Source organism: Caretta caretta, chromosome 9 (assembly GCF_965140235.1).
Source record: "Caretta caretta isolate rCarCar2 chromosome 9, rCarCar1.hap1, whole genome shotgun sequence".
NCBI lineage: Eukaryota > Metazoa > Chordata > Testudines > Cheloniidae > Caretta > Caretta caretta.
The window spans coordinates 17,480,327-17,502,312 of NC_134214.1; the positions used below are offsets into that span (position 1 = coordinate 17,480,327).

The 21,986-nt window shown below is 40.8% G+C and overlaps 1 protein-coding gene across 8 annotated transcripts in view; it reads left to right on the plus strand.

The window, feature by feature from the left end:
• Positions 1–21,986, plus strand: part of MECOM (MDS1 and EVI1 complex locus) — a 451,412-nt gene that overhangs the window by 178,540 nt on the left and 250,886 nt on the right. For all 8 annotated transcript variants that reach the window (XM_075132127.1, XM_075132126.1, XM_075132124.1 and 5 more), the window contains exon 2: positions 21,153–21,490. In XM_075132127.1, coding sequence (XP_074988228.1) covers positions 21,153–21,490 — 338 coding nt within the window. The remainder of the gene's footprint in view (positions 1–21,152; positions 21,491–21,986) is intronic.

Sequence of the window (21,986 nt, forward strand, 5' to 3'; positions counted from 1 at the left end):
CAGGGTAGGATCTGCCCTGTTCCCAATGTTGGCCCCTCATTGTAAATGGAGCTCCCGTGGTTTTCAAACCATTTCCTTCTGAGCCTGTGACTTTTACTAAATTTACTGTGACTGCTCCATGATATTTCATCAAAAATGCCCCGACAAATCTGCAGCCCTGCCTCTAACCCTCTAGTCCACCCTCCCCAACCAAATCAAAGCATGTGCTGCTTGGCGAGCTAGTAAATACAACTCACATCTGGCTGTGTGCATTGGGGAAAGGCTCCATTAGAGAGAAGACAGTAGAAGCCAAGGCTGATATACAGATCTTCCAGTTGGATTGCAGACTTTGTGGTTTACGTCTCCCATGATATACACTTTGAAGATACTTGGAAGCTCAGAAACAGAAAGCAAAGAAAATCTAAAAGATCCTTGATTTGTTTGTTCTGGATTTTCTGGGGTTAGTTGTTTGGGTTTCCTTTCCTATTTTATTTTGTTTTGGTTGGTTTCTTTGGAATTACAGTTTCCTTTGGTTTTTTTTTTTGTGGTTTAACTTTCACAATCACTTCTTGTTGTTTAGAGCTTCCCTGTTATGCTTGTGTCTTCAGCCTGTTTTGTTTTTTGTTGTTTTTCAATTGAGATGGCAGGGGAAAGGAAAAAATAGTTATGGATAATCAAAAACAATACCTCCTTAGAATGTTGTGATGTCTGTGTAGTGTCATCAGGTGGCTCTTTTGTGCTCTGGTAAACAGCAGCAAGTGGAAATGTAGCTTTTTGTTGCCAGATATGTGAAAATTCCTGCTTTAAAAAGAGAATGCCTACCGGAAATCTTTTGTCAGGCAAGGGTAGCAACTTACTACATGATTCTATACACAGCAGAGCACATGAACGCTAGTCTGGGTCTCATACACATAGCTTAATGTTGATCATAGATTTCCTTCACAGTACTCCCCTTTCTCTTTCCTCCAGTGACGTATGTCCAAGGTTTGTTTTTCTAATCTTTAATGGAAATAGGCCAAAACTTGAGCCCTGGATCCAAACACCTTCTTCCTCATCCTGAACTTTGGCAAAAGTCAGGTTTCGATCCAAATCCAAACTGTGCCACTTTGGGGGGGAGGGATAGCTCAGTCTCTGATTTTTAGTTTAGTTTAACTTTGATCATTTTGGGGTTTTCATTCTGTTTGCTAGAAATCAGTGGACAGCGTTCTTGGTGACGTGGCGGGGAGAAGATGTTTTATAAATGAAATAATAATGATATAGCCAACCCTAAACATTAAAAAATCATGAGTCAGGCTCCCAAAAATACTCAGACTGGCTAAAACAATCATGGAACATTAAAAATAATACATTTTGCATGCTTTTTCTTTGCCTTCTGGTGTAGGAACCATTAGGGTTCACATTTTCAAGATTTTTCCCTGCAGCTGCAAGGGCTAGACATTTCATTTTAAAAAAAATGAAAGTTGAGATTCTTGTTTCCCAAGCCTCCAGCACCTGGGGCTTTAAGATAAGCACCAAATATTGTGGGACTCATGATAAAATAATGGGAGTTGGCAATGCTGTAAACTGCAACACCAATAATATATTTCGGGTAGTAATAGGACTGCAGGATAGCAACACCTTGTTATGCATCGCTAATGTTCTTCTCTCTCATACTAGTTCAGCAAATAATCAAGCTTTTTTTATTTGCATTGCTCATCTTTGAGGTATGATTCTCCTCTCACACCAGCTTCACTCCACTGAAGCTCCATTGGCTTCACTGATCACTCCTGATTCATAAGTGAGCCCAGAATTAGGCTCCCCATCGACCTCTTCGGGCCAGATTGTTATTTACCTACAGACTTCAATAGGGGGCAGTGTAGAGTTGCACCAGCCTAGAGGGAGCTGCAGGACGGTTGTGTCTCCACTCTTCCCTATGCCTTTCAGTGCCTACTGCGTGGGAATGCATAGAGAGAGCAGTCCTTGCACTCTCAAAAGAACAGGGTCTGAAATTACCCTTGTGTCTAGGGTTGCCAACCCTCCAGGATTGTCCTGGAGTATCCAGGAATTGAAGATTAATTTTTAATGGAAGATTATGTTATGTGATGAAACCTCCAGGAATATGTCCAACCAAAATTGGCAACGTATGACCTTGTCCCTTTGTGTGGTGCAAAAGGGAGATGGACAATGGAAGCTCCTTGCAACACTCCACACATCTGCACTAGGGCCAGGGCCAGGCTGACCCTTCATGCTGTGGTGGAGACATTAGGGGATGGCAGCAGCACTGAGTGCTGGAGTCAAAATTATTGCTACAAATGAATCCTCAGCTAGTTAATATTTTTGGACTTCTCTTATCCAAGCAGCATTTATGTTAGGTACAGGGCTGTTACGGGATCAGCTATTTCACTATCTACCTGTGGTGTGTCACTTGTACAAGAAATATGCCTAAACCCCTAAACTTCCATTCACTCTTCAGTATAAACACACAGAGCTCTGATTATCCTGTGAACATGACAAGAGGAATGAGCATCACATGCCTTCCAATTTGCTGCATTTGTTTTTTTGTAAATATTCTCCTGGTGGAAGTTAAGTAGTAAACAGATGTCCATTGGAAAAGATGTTTCATTATCTTTCTCTCGTTTGACAAACGCTTGAAGAGCAGATATAAAATAAAAAATAAAGTAGAACCTTCCTTGAAATGTGCATAATTATAACTTACACTGCAGTATAAATCAGCTGTCCTGATCACTTTTTCGGCTCTTTACTAGTCTACTCATAAGTAGACTAGTATTTATATTATATTATTTATATATATTATACATATAAATATTTATATATATTATACCTCATATTTAGGTACCTAGCTCCACAGAAGTCAGTGGGTGTTTTGCCATTGATTTCAGTGAAGCCAGGATTTTACCCATATCATTTGGCTTGATTTCCAGAGGTTTTAAACACCCCCAACTCCCACTGACTTCAGTGGGTGCTCAGCATCTCTAAATAGCGGGCCACTTTTTTTTAGGTGCTGAATTTTGGCCTAACTTTATATGTATTTTGGTCACCTATAAGAACTCTAGACTGTTACTGACCTCAGCGGGAGAACTGTGCCTTAAAGAAGAATCAGACAAATCCCACACCTCCTATATTTGATATATGGCATAGGATGTGCACATTTTTCTGGTGCTTCCTAACCTCGTAATTTGCGATCCACCTTAATGCTGTTTAGTGAATTTATTGGTTGACAGTAGCACTCCATCAGGTTTATAGAGTTTTTGCTCTCTTTGGGTGCTCATAACATTTTTTAAAAGGACTGTTTAGTTATTTTTATATAGATGCCATATGGGTGAGTTGGTACTGGAGTGAAATAATATTTTTAAGGAACTAGGAGAATGCATCAAAACTCTGCTGACACTTTCACGGATGGGGATATTTGGTTAAATAGATGTTTATCTAGGCAAGTCATCGTCTGGCTAGCAGCATACTGAATGTTTCTAAGCAGCTAACTTATGTATACTAAACAAATTTGGTTTGGCTGCAGCTCGAGCTGCCCTGTGGAAATTCTCAACATACATTTGTTTGATTGAGCTGTCATTTTCAGTTGATCTGCTGATGATCTGTGTCACTTTGTTTAAATGTCCTGGTGTATTTTTTATACAGTGTGCTTTCTGTGATGGATTAAATTGAGGTGAAATTCGAGAGTTACTCCTGTTTTTGATTTCTATGTTCTCAGACAGGTGGGTCTGAAATGACAAAGAACGTCTCACACAAACACATGAAAAACAGAATAGAGTAGATGCCCTTATGATTTAAAACATCCATAGACGTGTCAGCTACCAAATGCTCCTGTTAAAGAAGTTGCTGGGATTTGCACTTTAAACAACAAATAGTATTTATTTGGACTGTGCCACGGTTACAGCTAATGTAATATTTATTTAAGGTGTCATATGTCAAACTGCACATGAATAACAATAGAAATGATGAAGACTGTCCAGCTGCCATCTATTTTTGGGGTGCTAGCTTGATCAGAGCTAGTGCAGGTATGTCTCTTTGAGCTGGAGTCTACATCTTCAGCTCAGAGTATAGACGTACCCCAGTATTATGCCCCTGTTCAAAATTGGAAACCTGACAGGTTGTGACTTGATCTAGTTTGTGAGTGTGAACTAATGGCACAGCTTCACTTAGAATGCAGGTGCTTGTGACTACCATGTATGTTAGGTCCACCAGAGCACCCTGCCTTTTAGACCAGCCAAGAAAGAGCTGAGGAAGGTTTTCATCCCTTTAATTCATGTGTGCATGGAAATACCTTCTTAACTTGCTTTTCTCCCTAGCTGTTTTTGCTGAGTTTTATTCTTTGCCATGTGCTGCAATTGGAACCTTTCCTGTAGTCTGCAACATCTGAAGAATCTGTGATAAAGAAGCCAGTGGCTTGTGCTGGGGCTTCTGATACTTTGATGAAAGAAGAGGGAACCTTTTGTTTAGCTCATGTAATCAGGAATTTAGTGCATTTCCAACATGCAAAGCAAGGTAGAAGACAAGGTTGCCCTGATGTATGAGCATCCAAATGCAAAGTGTTTGTATCTGAATACAAGGAACATGAGACACAAATGAACAGAGCTGGGTGAATAACAGATTCTTCAGTTCAGTGGCTGAACTGAAAAATTAAAAAAAATTGTTTGGATTGAATGGAAACAAATTTTTTTAAAATTTCACAGCAGAATAAAAAATTCAAAAATTGTTTCTTTTCAGTTGAACAAAACATTTTATTTCGCCTGAAATGAAACACGTTTTTTAAAATAAAATTCAGGGAAATTTCAAAATGAAACATCTTTCTGAAACAAAAAGTTGAAATGTTTCATTCTGGAAATTCTGAAACAATGTTTTGACATTTCTGGAAGTAAAAAAAAAAAAAGGAGGAATAGTTTTGGTTGACCTGTATCTGCAATTTTTGAACCCCCCCCCCCCATTTGTACATTTTTTTCTTCAGCTCTGTAAGTGAGAAGAGCTAGAAGTGATACAGGCTAGAGATTATCCAGTGGGCATAATTGTAACTTAATTTAGTGGAGGGATTTTCAGTCCTGGAATGTCAGTACAAATTAATATAATTCGTTCGCTATAGGAGAGATAGAAAAAGGTGAAGTAAAAGGAGGGGTGTCACTAAAATAGATAAAGTGATGCGAACAAGTGAAGCATATAGTAAGCATACAGTGAAGAGTGTGGTGATGAATAATTTTTTTGGCTAAGTATATAAAGAATTGTAAAACAAAGAACAGACACCACGAGCATCTGTTACAGCCCAGCAGAAGGTGAGGTGAGCAAGAATGGAAAACTCTTGTAAAAGTTCACAAAGTCCTAAAAACCACATGGTAGCCAAACCCGGGAGAGTGGGGGATTTAAATATTCATGTAATTATTGCGTAAAAACCCCCACAACTAAACATACATCAAAGAATTTCCTAAATTACATAACAACAACTCTATGATAAAGAGGAGAGACTATCCTGGATTTACTTAATTTGTGCAAAAAAAAATCATTTCTTTTGAAATTGTCCAGTGTTTTTAATGAAAAAACAAAAACTTTAATATGGAGGAGGGAATTAGGATTTTTTCCACTTTTGCTATATTTTTTCTTTTTTTACTACCTTCTCAGTGACAAAATGGAAATATGAAAAAAAGGGGGAGGGTGAGAAAGGAAAAAATGGGCAAGAAATAGAGGAGGAATCTAAAGTTTTTCAGGGAAAATTGAAAAAACAGAACAAAACCCCACAAAAATAAAAACAAACAAACAAATAAATCTCAACAGGTAGAATTGGGCCTAATAAGAAATACTGACACGTATTGCACATAAAATAGCGTTACATTCCCAGGAAGAAAATGTAGTGAATTTAGAAACCTAGTGAGCACAGTGCAATAGGAGAAAAGTCCAGAGGCAACCAACAAGAATACCCTGTTGATTAAGATTTGCAGGGAAGAGATAAGGACAGTTAAGTAGCTCAGTGAGTTGGGGCTGGATTTTGCAAACTGTTTGCATTATTTTGCAACTAGTATACATTAAAAAAAAAGTGTACTTTTTTAATGAGTATTTCACAATCCAAAAAAATCGTGTAGCAAGTGTCCCTGCTTTTGGTTTTGAAAATATAATCACCTGTGAGCCATACAAAACCAGATATAAATACACTTAATGTACTGCAGTAAGACACAGAATATATCCCCATCTGTAGTGTGAAGGATAGGCTCTTCTTAAGATTCATGTCCTTTCCAATCAGCTAAGTATGTTCTGTTTATTATTGTTATGACCTTGCAGAGGTACGGCTATTGGAAGTGTATTGGTTACCGTTGTCTCCATTAGGGTTTCAAGGACTTAACTACATTGTATCACAGTGACACCCAAATATAATTAAGACTCTCTCAGTGTAATAACATAATTAAAAAGCTGTCTATTTGGTTGTACAACAGCGTCGGTTGCCATTGTGTTGTAGCTAATTTATCCCGAGTAAACACTGTGAACTATTAACACTTTATGCCTGGATATACTGCACAAACAGGTATGTGAGGGATGGTAAGCACATCTTCCCACTCACACTGCTGTAGGTTTAGGAGACTGTGGATGCTACATGTCTAGGGGAGCTCTGAAGGTGAATTCCTGCAGCATTTAGCAGACACCTGCAGAACCTCCCTCTAGGCAAATAAAAGGTGGGTGCATACCACTCTGACTGGTACTTGTGACATATTTTGCCTGGGTCCAACCCTAGGGATTCAACAACAATAATAAAAGTAGGTAATTACTGATCTTAAGCATTTAAAAAACAAACAAACAAAAAAATCTCCCCAAGCTCCCTTTTATTTTATAGTCATGGCAATGAGTCCACAATAGTCCACTACCTGAAGGAGCTCAGATACTATGGTGAAGAGTGCAGTATAAGAACCTGTATAGAATTAGGATAGAATAGTGGGTGAATATGCATTTTTACTTTGTCGGTTTTTCTATATTTCCATGAGAAGTTTGTTTTTAAAATATTAATAAAGAAATAGAATGTCTCATAACTCTGTAAATTCCAATCCATACACAGTATTTCACACACTCTCAAAGCCCCCCCACCATCCCCGCTGTCAACAAATCTGCCATGTGCATGGAGCCTTATCTGGTCATCATTATCTCAGATCTCATTTCCTCCTGCTTTACACTGTCTATGCTCTACCTGGACTGCTCTTCTTAATAATCCTTTTGTGTTTTTCCCCAACTTCTGTTTTCATGCTTTCTTCCATCCCCTTGTCCCTTATTCCTAGGACTTTCTACCTCATTAATTAGGGCCTCTGTTCCCTTGCTCTCATCCCTTTTTTACCATGTGCTTATTTGTACAAAACTCTTCACCTGAACTGTACAGAATCAATCCCTTCAATAGAAGACAATGAGCTTGACATGACTTTAGTACTTGTAACATTTTCCACCTTGACTCCAAGGGAGTTTAAACATATGGCTTGCATGGCCTTTTGTGAGTCAGGCAGTATGGGCCATATTCCCTTTGAAGTTTCTGTGGTGTCCCTTCAATGAAATCGATGGGTTTGCACTCTGGTGTAAGTGAGAAGAGAATCTCACCTATGTGGGCAAGTGGAAACACGTTTTTTTTTTTTGGTAACTAGAACATTAACTTACTCAGATTGCTGACCCTTGACCAATCATTTCCATTAACTCCTTGGAGCTTAGAGTGAGACTTGCTCAACTCCTAAAAGCAAATGTATTAGTACTCATGGGCTAGGACTGTGGTGACTGTTGGCAGCAAGGGGTTAAACTCCTTTTTTATTCTTAATGCCCTTGCCTAACAAAACTGCATGACCTGGCATTTTTTTTCAAGTGATTACACTTTGCTGCATTATAATGGAGCAAATGCATTTGCGTCTTAGAACCATACACTACCAGATACTGACATGTTAAACATCTCCTGTGGCTTACCATACGCATCAGGGTTGTGGACCTCCCTCTGTTTTCTCATTATGCCAAATAATGAAACGTGGAAATAATTCTAATCCTTTCTTCTGGTTTTGCTGTACCTTTGAAAATATGATAAACTCAATCCAATTAAAAGTCATTACCTCCACAAAGCTCAGTCTCTATCTATAACCTTGTTTTATAATTCACTCTGTTATCTGTCTTCATTATAATTTGGTGGAATAGTCTTCTTTTATTACTGTTTTCCGTTGGAAAGACGCATGTGATTTCCAATGCTACTTTGTTACACATCTCAGTTTAAAACGGAAGAGATGTACTAATGAGTGTTAAAGAAAAAAAATTAAGTTACACTGATTTATTACACTGAGATAAAGTTTCATTCATGTGGATTATATAACTGTAGATTTAAGTAATCATTTTGAGTTAAAAGTATTGTTTTGCAGCACTAGTTTTCTGTTCTAGTGCATTATTGTTTATATCTCATTGAAGATAAGAGATTTACTTAAATTTTATCCCCAGTTTACTCGGTTGGACAGAGAAATTAAAGTCACATATTGATGTTGTATTTCATCAGTTCAAATGAAAGGGTCCTTTCCTTAGTTTTCAACTGAACATGTTAATTTTCAGCAGAATAACAGCTTAAGTAATTTATGTGAGACTATACATACTGTTTTTTATCACTATGACAATCAAACAGTGATCAAAACATTATGGATCAAAATAATGGTCTATCAAGTCCATTATCCTGCCTCCAACTGAGGCCTGTACCTAATGCTTAAAATTTCACAGCAGACTTTTTTTTCTGAACCTGATACATATAATGAGTATAGTCATTGAGGCTAATTAGTATATATTAACTATAGCAGCTTCATTCAATTTTAATATTTCACTGAGCTCAATAAATTGAGCGATCATTCATTTAAGAGAGAGGTTCCATACATATGGGCATACATCCATTCACCTGGTGTGAAACGTTGTATCCTGATTGATTTACACTAGCTGAGGATCTACCCCATAACATACCAATCTGGCAGGTGGCATTTCCCTGTTCCCTTACTTGCCTCCCTCCCCTGTATGTATCTCAGCAAAGATTTTGAAAGTCAAATATATATTTATTCCATTGAGGAAAACTTTATCATCCAGCACCACAGTTTACAGGCACTAGCTGGTGATATAATGGGTAGTTTAAACCCTGCTAACTGCAAATAATTTTTCAACAGTGTTTATGATTGCAGTAGACGCTAGCAGACCAGAAGTACAGATAACATAAATATTTCTACCAAAGATGGTTGTACTGGAGCTATAAATAAAATTAGATTCAACTTGTAAATAAATTCAGTTTTTGCCAGCAAATATTTATAATTCTTTGTTGCTGCATGTAATATAGTAATTTATATGGAAAATGTGCAGAAACACATAGGGCCAGGTTTTGCTTCTCAGTTATACAGGTGCAACTTCCACTGACATCAAGGAGAGCTGTACCCATATAAATGAAAGTAGAATTTGACCCATAGTCTTTCAGTACTGGATCCTAATTAAGAGACAGTGTCTGGTGCACATCAAATGCCTTAGACTGTGTTACTCAATTAGACTTGAGCAACACTTCACAGAGCACCAAATGCTACTAGTTATTGTACAAGCTGATATTGACAATTTCCAGAAACAGTGTATAGTTCCCGATGCAGTTAACATATTGTGACATTGTATTAACTACTAGTCTAGTACCACCATTTAGCGATGTTGAAATTGTCTTCTCTCAAACTACAATTGCTCTTGAGTTTCTTGTTTTCCTATAAGAAAAGGAGGACTTGTGGCACCTTAGAGACTAACAAATTTATTTGAGCATAAGCTTTCGTGAGCTACAGCTCACTTCATCGGATGCATTTAGTGGAAAATACAGTGGGGAGATTTATATACACAGAGAACATGAAACAATGGGTGTTACCATACACACTGTAACGAGAGTGATCACTTAAGGTGAGCTATTACCAGCAGTAGAGTGGGTGGGGGGAGGGGGGACTTTTGTAGTGATAATCAAGGTGGGCCATTTCCAGCAGTTGACAAGGTCTGAGGAACAGTGGGGGGTGGGGTGGGGGATAAACAAGGGGAAATAGTTTTACTTTGTGTAATGACCCATCCACTCCCAGTCTCTAGTCAACCCTAAGTTAATTGTATCCAGTTTGCAAATTAGTTCCAATTCAGCAGTCTCTCATTAGAGTCTGTTTTTGAAGTTTTTTTATTGAAGAATTGCAACTTTTAGGTCTATAATCGAGTGACCAAAGAGATTGAAGTGTTCTCTGACTGGTTTTTGAATGTTATAGTTCTTGACGTCTGATTTGTGTCCATTTATTCTTTTACGTAAAGACTGTCGAGTTTGACCAATGTACGTGGCAGAGGGGCATTGCAGGCACATGATGGCATATATCACATTGGTGGATGTGCAGGTGAACGAGCCTCTGATAGTGTGGCTGATGTTATTAGGCCCTATGATGGTGTCCCCTGAATAGATATGTGGACACAGTTGGCAACGGGCTTTGTTGCAAGGATAGGTTCCTGGGTTAGTGGTTCTGTTGTGGTGCCTAATCACATTCTTGTCAACTGCTGGAAATAGCCCACCTTGATTATCACTACAAAAGGTCCCCCTTCCCCTGCCCCCCCCCCCCGCTCTCCTGCTGGTAATAGCTCACCTTAAGTGATCACTCTCGTTACAGTGTGTATGGTAACACCCATTGTTTCATGTTCTCTATGTATATAAATCTCCCCACTGTATTTTCCACTGAGTGCATCCGATGAAGTGAGCTGTAGCTCATGAAAGCTTATGCTCAAATAAATTTGTTAGTCTCTCAGGTGCCACAAGTCCTCCTTTTCTTTTTGTGAATACAGACTAACACGGCTGCTACTCTGAAACCTTGTTTTTCTATAAACGTTTTTCGCCAAAGCACTCAAAGTTTTATACTAATTCTTCCTTCAGTAACTCATATGTCTCTCTAATGTACTGATTTTCATGTTTTCCTCAGGTAAAATATGGCAAATGTAAGGAAACTCAATGTGAAGTTTTTTTTCATATGCTGGGGAACTCTGAAAACTGGATCCTTTTGAATTATTCACATTATGTTTTAATTACAATTATTTTGGAATGAGACATAGTCTGAAGTTATTCAAAGACATAAACCTTCCCTACACTGACCCTTGAAGAATCAGAAGTCACTATTTCTCTTCCCCTATTTATTCTTGTAAGAACAAAGCACATTTTAATACGTATAATAAAAGCCATAGTGGAGGACATGAAAAAGAAGTTGATTTCTGTACTCTTCAAGTATGAAATAAAACCAAATTCATGGTTAACTTTGTGTGCTTTTATATTGCTGTTTTCACATTCCTTTGTATCTGCAATCTGTAACTACAACTCCCTCTTCTGAGGGACGTGCATAATTATTTTCTTTATGTTGGAGGTTATTGGTGCCAGAATGGCTTTCTGTTGTGTAGCAACAAAGGGGAAAGTGTGGCTGCGTCAAATCAGTTGTGAAAAAGCAGTTTATAATCTTGCTTCATAATACATAGATAACTCGTATAACAGGAATGCTAAAATCTGTGGACCAAATTTTGTTTTCTTTGTTACATTAATGCCAATCTGAAGAAATTCTCTGGACTTCAGTTAACAACAGGGCAGACATTGGCTTAATTTATAAATTGATGGTAAGTCTAAAGTAATTATTCTGGATTTATACCAGTGTAACTGAGATCAGAATCTGCCCCTGTGGCCTAACATGTGACAATATATAACAAACTCTATCTAATAGAAGGTTAGGCTCCAATTCTGCACCCCTTATTCATCCTGAGTAGCACTTACGCATGCAAATAGTTGCATAGAATTTCATAGTACTATTCACATAAATACCACTCAATATTGGTAAGGAATGCAGAACCAGGCCCTTAGAAAATATTCAGTACTTCATTTGCTTTTTACATTTGTGTTAGGGTCAAATAATACAAATATATATATATATATAAAACAGCAATATATTTGAAGACTATGGAAAAATAGTTTTTTCTTTCACCAATTCAGATTAAACTATGATCATAGAATCATAGAATCATAGAATATCAGGGTTGGAAGGGACCCCTGAAGGTCATCTAGTCCAACCCCCTGCTCGAAGCAGGACCAATTCCCAGTTAAATCATCCCAGCCAGGGCTTTGTCAAGCCTGACCTTAAAAACCTCTAAGGAAGGAGATTCCACCACCTCCCTAGGTAACGCATTCCAGTGTTTCACCACCCTCTTAGTGAAAAAGTTTTTCCTAATATCCAATCTAAACCTCCCCCACTGCAACTTGAGACCATTACTCCTCGTTCTGTCATCTGCTACCATTGAGAACAGTCTAGAGCCATCCTCTTTGGAACCCCCTTTCAGGTAGTTGAAAGCAGCTATCAAATCCCCCCTCATTCTTCTCTTCTGCAGGCTAAACAATCCCAGCTCCCTCAGCCTCTCCTCATAAGTCATGTGTTCTAGACCCCTAATCATTTTTGTTGCCCTTCGCTGGACTCTCTCCAATTTATCCACATCCTTCTTGTAGTGTGGGGCCCAAAACTGGACACAGTACTCCAGATGAGGCCTCACCAATATCGAATAGAGGGGAACGATCACGTCCCTCGATCTGCTCGCTATGCCCCTACTTATACATCCCCAAATGCCATTGGCCTTCTTGGCAACAAGGGCACACTGCTGACTCATATCCAGCTTCTCGTCCACTGTCACCCCTAGGTCCTTTTCTGCAGAACTGCTGCCTAGCCATTCGGTCCCTAGTCTGTAGCGGTGCATTGGATTCTTCCATCCTAAGTGCAGGACCCTGCACTTATCCTTATTGAACCTCATCAGATTTCTTTTGGCCCAATCCTCCAATTTGTCTAGGTCCTTCTGTATCCTATCCCTCCCCTCCAGCGTATCTACCACTCCTCCCAGTTTAGTATCATCCGCAAATTTGCTGAGAGTGCAATCCACACCATCCTCCAGATCATTTATGAAGATATTGAACAAAACCGGCCCCAGGACCGACCCTTGGGGCACTCCACTTGATACCGGCTGCCAACTAGACATGGAGCCATTGATCACTACCCATTGAGCCCGACAATCTAGCCAGCTTTCTACCCACCTTATAGTGCATTCATCCAGCCCATACTTCCTTAACTTGCTGACAAGAATACTGTGGGAGTCCGTGTCAAAAGCTTTGCTAAAGTCAAGAAACAATACATCCACTGCTTTCCCTTCATCCACAGAACCAGTAATCTCATCATAAAAGGCGATTAGATTAGTCAGGCATGACCTTCCCTTGGTGAATCCATGCTGGCTGTTCCTGATCACTTTCCTCTCATGCAAGTGCATCAGGATTGATTCTTTGAGGACCTGCTCCATGATTTTTCCAGGGACTGAGGTGAGGCTGACTGGCCTGTAGTTCCCAGGATCCTCTTTCTTCCCTTTTTTAAAGATTGGCACTACATTAGCCTTTTTCCAGTCATCCGGGACTTCCCCCGTTCGCCACGAGTTTTCAAAGATAATGGCCAATGGCTCTGCAATCACAGCCGCCAATTCCTTCAGCACTCTCGGATGCAACTCATCCGGCCCCATGGACTTGTGCACGTCCAGCTTTTCTAAATAGTCCCTAACCACCTCTATCTCCACAGAGGGCTGGCCATCTCTTCCCCATTTTGTGATGCCCAGCGCAGCAGTCTGGGAGCTGACCTTGTTAGTGAAGACAGAGGCAAAAAAAGCATTGAATACATTAGCTTTTTCCACATCCTCTGTCACTAGGTTGCCTCCCTCATTCAGTAAGGGGCCCACACTTTCCTTGGCTTTCTTCTTGTTGCCAACATACCTGAAGAAACCCTTCTTGTTACTTTTGACATCTCTTGCTAGCTGCAGCTCCAGGTGCGATTTGGCCCTCCTGATATCATTCCTACATGCCCGAGCAATATTTTTATACTCTTCCCTGGTCATATGTCCAACCTTACACTTCTTGTCAGCTTCTTTTTTATGTTTAAGATCCGCTAGGATTTCACCATTAAGCCAAGCTGGTCGCCTGCCATATTTACTATTCTTTCGACTCATTGGGATGGTTTGTCCCTGTAACCTCAACAGGGATTCCTTGAAATACAGCCAGCTCTCCTGGACTCCTTTCCCCTTCAAGTTAGTCCCCCAGGGGATCCTGGCCATCCGTTCCCTGAGGGAGTCAAAGTCTGCTTTCCTGAAGTCCAGGGTCCGTATCCTGCTGCTTACCTTTCTTCCCTGCGTCAGGATCCTGAACTCAACCAACTCATGGTCACTGCCTCCCAGATTCCCATCCACTTTTGCTTCCCCCACTAATTCTACCCGGTTTGTGAGCAGCAGGTCAAGAAAAGCGCCCCCCCTAGTTGGCTCCTCTAGCACTTGCGCCAGGAAATTGTCCCCTACGCTTTCCAAAAACTTCCTGGATTGTCTATGCACCGCTGTATTGCTCTCCCAGCAGATATCAGAAAAATTAAAGTCACCCATGAGAATCAGGGCATGCGATCTAGTAGCTTCCGTGAGCTGCCGGAAGAAAGCCTCATCTACCTCATCCCCCTGGTCCGGTGGTCTATAGCAGACTCCCACCACTACATCACTCTTGTTGCACACACTTCTAAACTTAATCCAGAGACACTCAGGTTTTTCTACAGTTTCGTACCGGAGCTCTGAGCAGTCATACTGCTCCCTTACATACAGTGCTACTCCCCCACCTTTTCTGCCCTGCCTGTCCTTCCTGAACAGTTTATAACCATCCATGACAGTACTCCAGTCATGTGAGTTATCCCACCAAGTCTCTGTTATTCCAATCACGTCATAGTTCCTTGACATCACCAGGACCTCCAGTTCTCCCTGCTTGTTTCCAAGGCTTTGTGCATTTGTATATAAGCACTTGAGATAACCTGTTGATCGCCCCTCATTCTCAGTATGAGGCAGGAGCCCTCCCCTCACAGACATTCCTGCCTGAGCTTCCTCCCAGTATCCCGCTTTCCCACTTACCTTAGGGCTTTGGTCTCCTTCCCCCGGTGAACCTAGTTTAAAGCCCTCCTCACTAGGTTAGCCAGCCTGCTGGCAAAGATGCTCTTCCCTCTCTTCGTAAGATGGAGCCCGTCTCTGCCCAGCACTCCTCCTTCATGGAACACCATCCCATGGTCAAAGAATCCAAAGCCTTCTCTCCGACACCACCTGCGTAGCCATTCGTTGACTTCCACGATTCGACGGTCCCTACCCAGGCCTTTTCCTTCCACGGGGAGGATGGACGAGAACACCACTTGCGCCTCCAACTCCTTTATCCTTCTTCCCAGAGCCACGTAGTCCGCAGTGATCCGCTCAAGGTCATTCTTAGGTCATGATTTAAAAGTAGCTTCAAATATAACATGTGCCCCTTATTCCTGCTGACAGTGTTTGTGGTTTTACAACTACACTTCCTATTTTTAAAATGTTTTCTTTTCTTTTGTTGTGGAGTGACAGACCTATGCAAACATCAGGGGCAACTTTAGTGAAACAGTGAGCATGCCTGGACAGAAAGTGTTGTCAGATGTACAAAAGAAATAAACTGAAAAAAAATAGAGAAACGTATTTTCAAACAGAACAGCCTTAGATGTTATTTGTAACACTAGGAAGGAAATATTTCGGTGATTGTAAAATTTATGGTGTCATTTTAAAGACAAAACAGAAGTATGAGCCGGATTGTTCTCATAATTATACCCGATTTACAATGGTATACCTCCGTGGAAGGCCATGCACTTACTGTTGACTTACAGCAGCGTATGTGAAATCAGAATCAGGCCCAGTACCTCTGCAAAGGGCCACCAACCTATGTTTATATATAATAAACAATCAGTGACTTCCAGTTTATGTGCATAAGTGAATTAAGCCGGCTACACACGGGGACCTAAAATACGGTTCCATTAACAATGGCTTGTTAGTACTCAGAGGTGACCCTGCTTAAAATAAACAAAAAACCCCGACAGCGATAACCACGAACTATGTCTTAGAATGCAAAATTGGAACTGCAATCACAATTTAGTCACAAATAACAGTCAATAATCTAATCAGTGGTAATATCCCATTTTTGTGAACTCCAACTAACTGGGAATTATTATCTGCATTCTAGAGAGACAAAGTGGGTGAGGTAATATCTTTTATTGGACCGGCTTCTGTGGGTGGGAGAGGCAAGCTTTCAGGCTTACACAGAGCTCTTCTTCAGGTCACCAACAGAAGTTGGTCCAATAAAAGATATTACCTCACCCACCTTTTCTCTCTAATATCCTGGGACCAACACAGCTACAACACTGCATGTCTACATTCTACTCAGACTGTAAACTCTTCGGGGCAGGGACTATCTGTTTGTTGTGTATGTACAGTGCCTAGCACAATGGGGTCCTGATTCCTGGTTAAAAGCTTGAGGCCACAATACAGTTGTTAATAAATAACAAGGATTATATCCAGTTCTGCTGAACAGTTCTGTGGATAATGAGTGGCATAAACCACTTTCAGTATGTGTGCTGATAATATTTTCATATGGAATAATGTAGTTCTTGGTCAGTGGCTCTTTCATGTCTGAAGATATCAGCCCGGACCCTCACATCCAGAGGACTGTTCCTAAAGGCAAGGATCTTTATCTGACTTTCCACTAAAAGACATAGAGGAGACTACTGCTAAACTATATCTCATTGGGCACAGAGGCTGTCTGATGCCTCCCACTTGGCTCATATGTGTCCTAACACAGCTCCTGAAACTCCCAGGTTGCCAACTGCTAATTTGCAACTTTTCCTGACCACCTCCACTCTAGAGCTAAACTAATGTGTTTTGTAATCAACCAGTTCCTGCCTGTGACAGTCCTTTCTTAAATACCTGTTTAAACAGTAATTTAGATAAAGGTGTCCCATTTGTATAGGAAATGCCTGCTTTGTTTCAGATACACTTACAAATAATTACTGTAGTATTGCCTGAGCTGGACAGAAATGTTGGGTCAAACAAATATGGAAGGACTCTGGTCACATCAGAGTTCCCAGTCTATATCCTTGGAGTGCCATTTGAAAATATTCTTCCATGGCCCATCCAGGCCCATCCTGGCTTTTCTCAGGGAGATGACTAAATCGCTTATCCTTAGTTGTACCCAAGAAGACCTTAATAAAGTGACAATGTATTAAAGGCTCCTGTCACACATGTTCAAAAATACAAGCAGAACTCCAAACTTCTGATGTGTGACAAGCGGGCCTCCAAGATCAGAGTGTGAGTTGTGTGCTAGTAACTGTGGAGGTCAGTGGGAGCTTTGTGTGTATGCATCCCACAGCAGAAACGGGCTGAAGTGAGAAAGGTCCCATAGACTGAGAAAAGGAGAAAGAAAAACAGTGATATTTGCTTGACTTTATTAATTAGAAATGAGTTGGAACATCAAGATCAGGATCCAGATTTTGATCCCTTCATTGTTTTTGTACCCTGAGCTTTGGTTTGGCCCATCCCTAGTATTAATGCATGTAATGCACCACTATGCCTGTTTGTCATCTGCATATGATCAAGTGACGTTCAAGCCATAGAAAGGCACAGCCAATAGTGTAGTCGAGGGTCAATGGATTTTACCCATTTCTCATTTGGAGAATATGGAGTTTAGTTTAGGATGGTTGACCTGCTTCTTTTTTTTTAACCACTGCCATCCTGGGCACAGCTCCACGCAATGTCCTTGCACTGCATTTCTGACTGCACTCCTGCCTCTGCCTTGTGCACCCCGAGCATTCGACTCACCAGCTGTTGCAGCTGAAGGCAAAGTAGCTGTAGCTGCATCAGCTTCCCTGGCTCTTACACATGCTATATCCCATTATTTAATTGCCCTTGGAAGGGAAGAGCGTGCTAAACTACTAAACATATGTCCAAGTGGAAGGAAATCCAGCCCCTCCTCCCTGTTCCACACAGAAGCCCAGCATGCTGTTTAAAGTAACCCCAGGTTACTCTCCCAGGTCCCAGAGAGGTTAGGGCTGTGGTGTCAACTTTGGCACATGGATGTCTCCTGGCTTCATCAGGCACATCCCCAGCCTGCAGCCACATGTACTGTTTCCTGATGGCATGCAAGTTGGAGCAGAAAGTGCAAACGCTGGTGTCCACCCTGGTCTTTTAGTAGCAATTAACCTTTCCTACAGGGTTTCCTTTGAAGCTTTTTTCATGTTTTTATTGCAAAACAGCAGCAAGGAATTTGATGGCGGGAAATGTCTTCTGTATTACCTAATCTTTTCTATTTCCCTATCAGAGGTCTCAGTGACTTCATCCCATTTCTAATGGGGAGAGTTATTTGATCTTAAGGAGTCCTGCTTGAAATTCCAAATTGCAGCACTATATGTGTGAGTGGTTGGCTATTTATATAGACAATTGTACTTGGAAGCACAGACCCTGGGGCCTAATTCTGATCTCACAGCAGTTTTATATCAGTGAAGTAACTTCCGATTTACATTGTTTTAAGTTTGAGCAGAATGAGGCCCCACATTATCTGACACTCTGGGCCAGGCCCTCAGCTGGTGTAAATGGAGCACTGATCTAAGTGATTTTTTAAAAATGGTTTTCAAATGTCTGGAAGGTATAATTCAGCTTTTTGGTTTTTTAAGTGTTTGTTTTTATATTTTTCTTAGACTGTATTGCCCTTGTAAGCAGAATGATGACCTGGCATTCAGTTCAGACACTGCTTTTAGGCAGAAGGGCACACATGTGCAATTCATCACCACGGGATTTAAAATGTAAAATCAACTTGTTTTAAATTATGCATTGGGTGCAATTGCTGGACACTGAAGGGGGTTACAGGTGTGACCAGAGCAGAGTAAAAATGGAATTGTACCATTAGTATATCTCCATTGGCCAATGGACAGCAGCTGAGGATCTGGCTCCATACATTTAAGGCTGTAGATCAGTTTGACCAGAGGTATGAATGGTTTTAGCCTTTTTTGAGACTGAAAGAGAAATTTAACTGGAGTGCAGCAAACACACTCTGGAGGAGAGAAGTTGAGTATGGCACATCTGCAGTGCAATACTTGCTAGGGTTTAAAGGCTCTGTCTTTCAGGGGTGTGGTTGGGACCTGTGTGAGAGCAGTGCTGAGCCATTTATGGAGTGACTAGACAGGGTGCTTTGTAACAGGGCCAAAAGTTGGGAAGGATGGAATGAAGGATGTTGAGTTCATTTATGCAGAGTGAATTGCGTGAACTGCTCCTATGTGCTGTAGAAGGAAGGAGTTTTGGGATACTCAGATTGAAGGTGGGAACTGGTGTGGAGGAAAGCAGAGTGGGTCGGTTTGAAGAGGGAGCCTGAGGGGTAGGAATGTAGTATTTAACTGTGAAGTGGGGGAGCAACAAACTGACAGAGGAGCCCCAAGGGAGTTAGGTATCCGTATCTTAGGGAAATTCAGGGGATTTGGTTGCCTAACTCCCTCAGGCCTCTTTGAAAATCCTTGCCATAGCTCATAAGCCATGTGCAGATGCCATGGATCATTGAGCAGCACTCTGAGTGACACAGCTTCATGGGAACTTTGGAGACGTTTCTGTGACTGTGGTTCATAACCACCTCTGCTCTTGCTTTCTCCTAAACTCAGCTTTTCTGCATGCTTAGGCAAAGTGGCACTTGAAGGTGCAACAGAAATATCATCATGGTAGGCAGGTCATTTTAATGCACAGGACTGAAGTTAACCATTGCACTCTGACCACACCTTAATTCCTGTCCCTCTCATGGCCTATCTTCCTCTCTACTCAGCGCAGGATGTCATAGGCCTGATCCATGGGAGTTTTGCCATGAACATCAGTGGGAGTAGTATAAAGCCATCAGCAGCCTTTGTGCAGATGCTAAGCAAACAGCTAGAGTTGAATGCTAGTACTTTTCCTCTCAGCAACTCTTTCATCAGTCCTTAGCAGCCTTCAGGATCAAGCCATTCCTGCTGAACTCCACTCAACCTGAGCTCTCAGAGAAAGGACTTTTGAAACAGAAACAACGGTGAAAAATCCTTCTATGCATTTGTCTATCATCCCAGTGATTGAATTAATCAGGGGATTTTACACTCCTCTGAAGGACAGTCCTTAGGAAAAGTGATAAACAAACTAGTTGATATTGGGGGTCCAATTATTTAGAGCTCAGATGAAATTTGTCAAATCAAAGCGTAGGGAAATGGGTAGCTGAACTTCCTTATGATGTCTGTGTGGCCACAGTTAGTTCCATATTAGAAGAAGAAAAACAATTCAGGGCTGTGAATATATTGCTTGCAGATGAAGTATCTGGTACATGCCAGGGGTGATGTATTCAAATGATTTGTTATGCCCCAATGTTTGTTGTCAGAAGTGGCAGAATCTTGAAAATGCAGACATAAAATTGTTAGGTAATATGTAATAAAGGCATGACAGATGACATTTTATCAGTGGAAAAACATTCAATGTGTGACCGTGCTAAAACATGTGCTTAAAGTTCCCCCTGTGCTTAAGTGCCCTGTTGAACTAGGACCTAAATAATTTTCTTAGAAGAAAAATTGACTTTTTGGACATGGGGAAGGACTACTTGAATATTATGATGTGAGCTGTGCTGAATCATGCCCCCTGTGTAGTGACTTTTGGGGCCAGATCCTTGGCAGGTGTAATTTGCTGTAATTCCATTAAGGTAATTGGTGCTAGATTGATTTACATCAGCTGAGGATCTGTCCAACAGTTGCGTGGTGGACAGCTTTCCTTCTAAAGACTAATCTGAGGCCACCACATTTTTCTCTCTCCATATTTTAGATTGAATTTGAGCCATTGTCCCCTTAGTGAAACAAAGTCCAGTAAAACCTGCCCAATTTTTATTTGGCTGGGATTTCATTTGTGATTTGTAATTGCCAGTTTTCAATAGTAATTTCAAAGAGGAAATTGTTTAAGGTGCTATATGCACACCATATTGGGCAACTGGGCTTATTATATACCTGTGTATGTAATTCAGTCACTGGTGACAGTGCTCGTGTACAAGTGTGCAAACTACTTTGGATGGTAAGAGCCCTCTGGCCTGGTTCTGAGTGGTGCTGAACATACACAGTTCCACAACAGAGAGATTGCGCAGCACCTTAGGATGGAACTCTACTGCAGTATGAGCCATTGATGAAGGTGCTGTAGAACAAGCAAACTGCCTTTTCTGCTTAATGTACAAGGTAAAAGGGTTTAAAGTATAAAACCCTTCAGCACATTTGCTTAATACAGTCCCTAACATTTGGATTCATTTTCAGGTGATGAATGTTTATATGAAAGCTTCCCTGAAGTTCCTTTGGAGGAAATGTCAGAGGCTGATGGAGAGGCTAGTAAACTGTCCCTCAGTGTCCAAGAGCCATCTTCTCCAGCAACATCCAGCGAAGCATTCACACCAAAGGAGGGGTCTCCTTACAAGGCTCCCATATACATTCCCGATAACATTCCCATTCCTTCAGAGTTTGAGCTCCGAGAGTCAAATGTTCCTGGAGCAGGATTAGGAATATGGACCAAAAGGAAGATTGAAGTAGGTGAAAAATTTGGGCCATATGTGGGAGAGCAGCAGGCAAATCTGAAAGATCGCAGTTATGGTTGGGAGGTAAGAAACTTTAAATTCTTTTGTTCTGTTCAACTGTTGTCAAAGTTTACAAACTCAGATGCATTTTTAGAGTAAGAGGATATGCTGTTGAAGTTAATGGTTATTTTGCATGCATAAGAACTGCTAGATTGAGTCTTTTGACATTTTATGGAAGAAAATAAAAGTATACATGCTCATATAAAAACATACAGGGAATCGCCACCATCACACCTAAACATCAAATCCTGTCTCTCTTCTATGGTAGGAAGAGGAGGCAGTCACTTATCTGAACTTTTATGTGGCAATTATGTTTTGTTTTCATGAAGCTCTGAAATATAACATGGGACTAGGAGAGAGGTCTGCCGCTGAAATTTATGGAACTCATTTGAAAAAATGTGGAAGTTTCTTTTAGTCACCAGAATCACTGATTTAGAATGGCCTAGAGGCATCATTATTTGGTAAACTATAGCTGCAAGACATGATGGTTTTCAGAGTTGGAAGCCTAAGGCCTTGATTC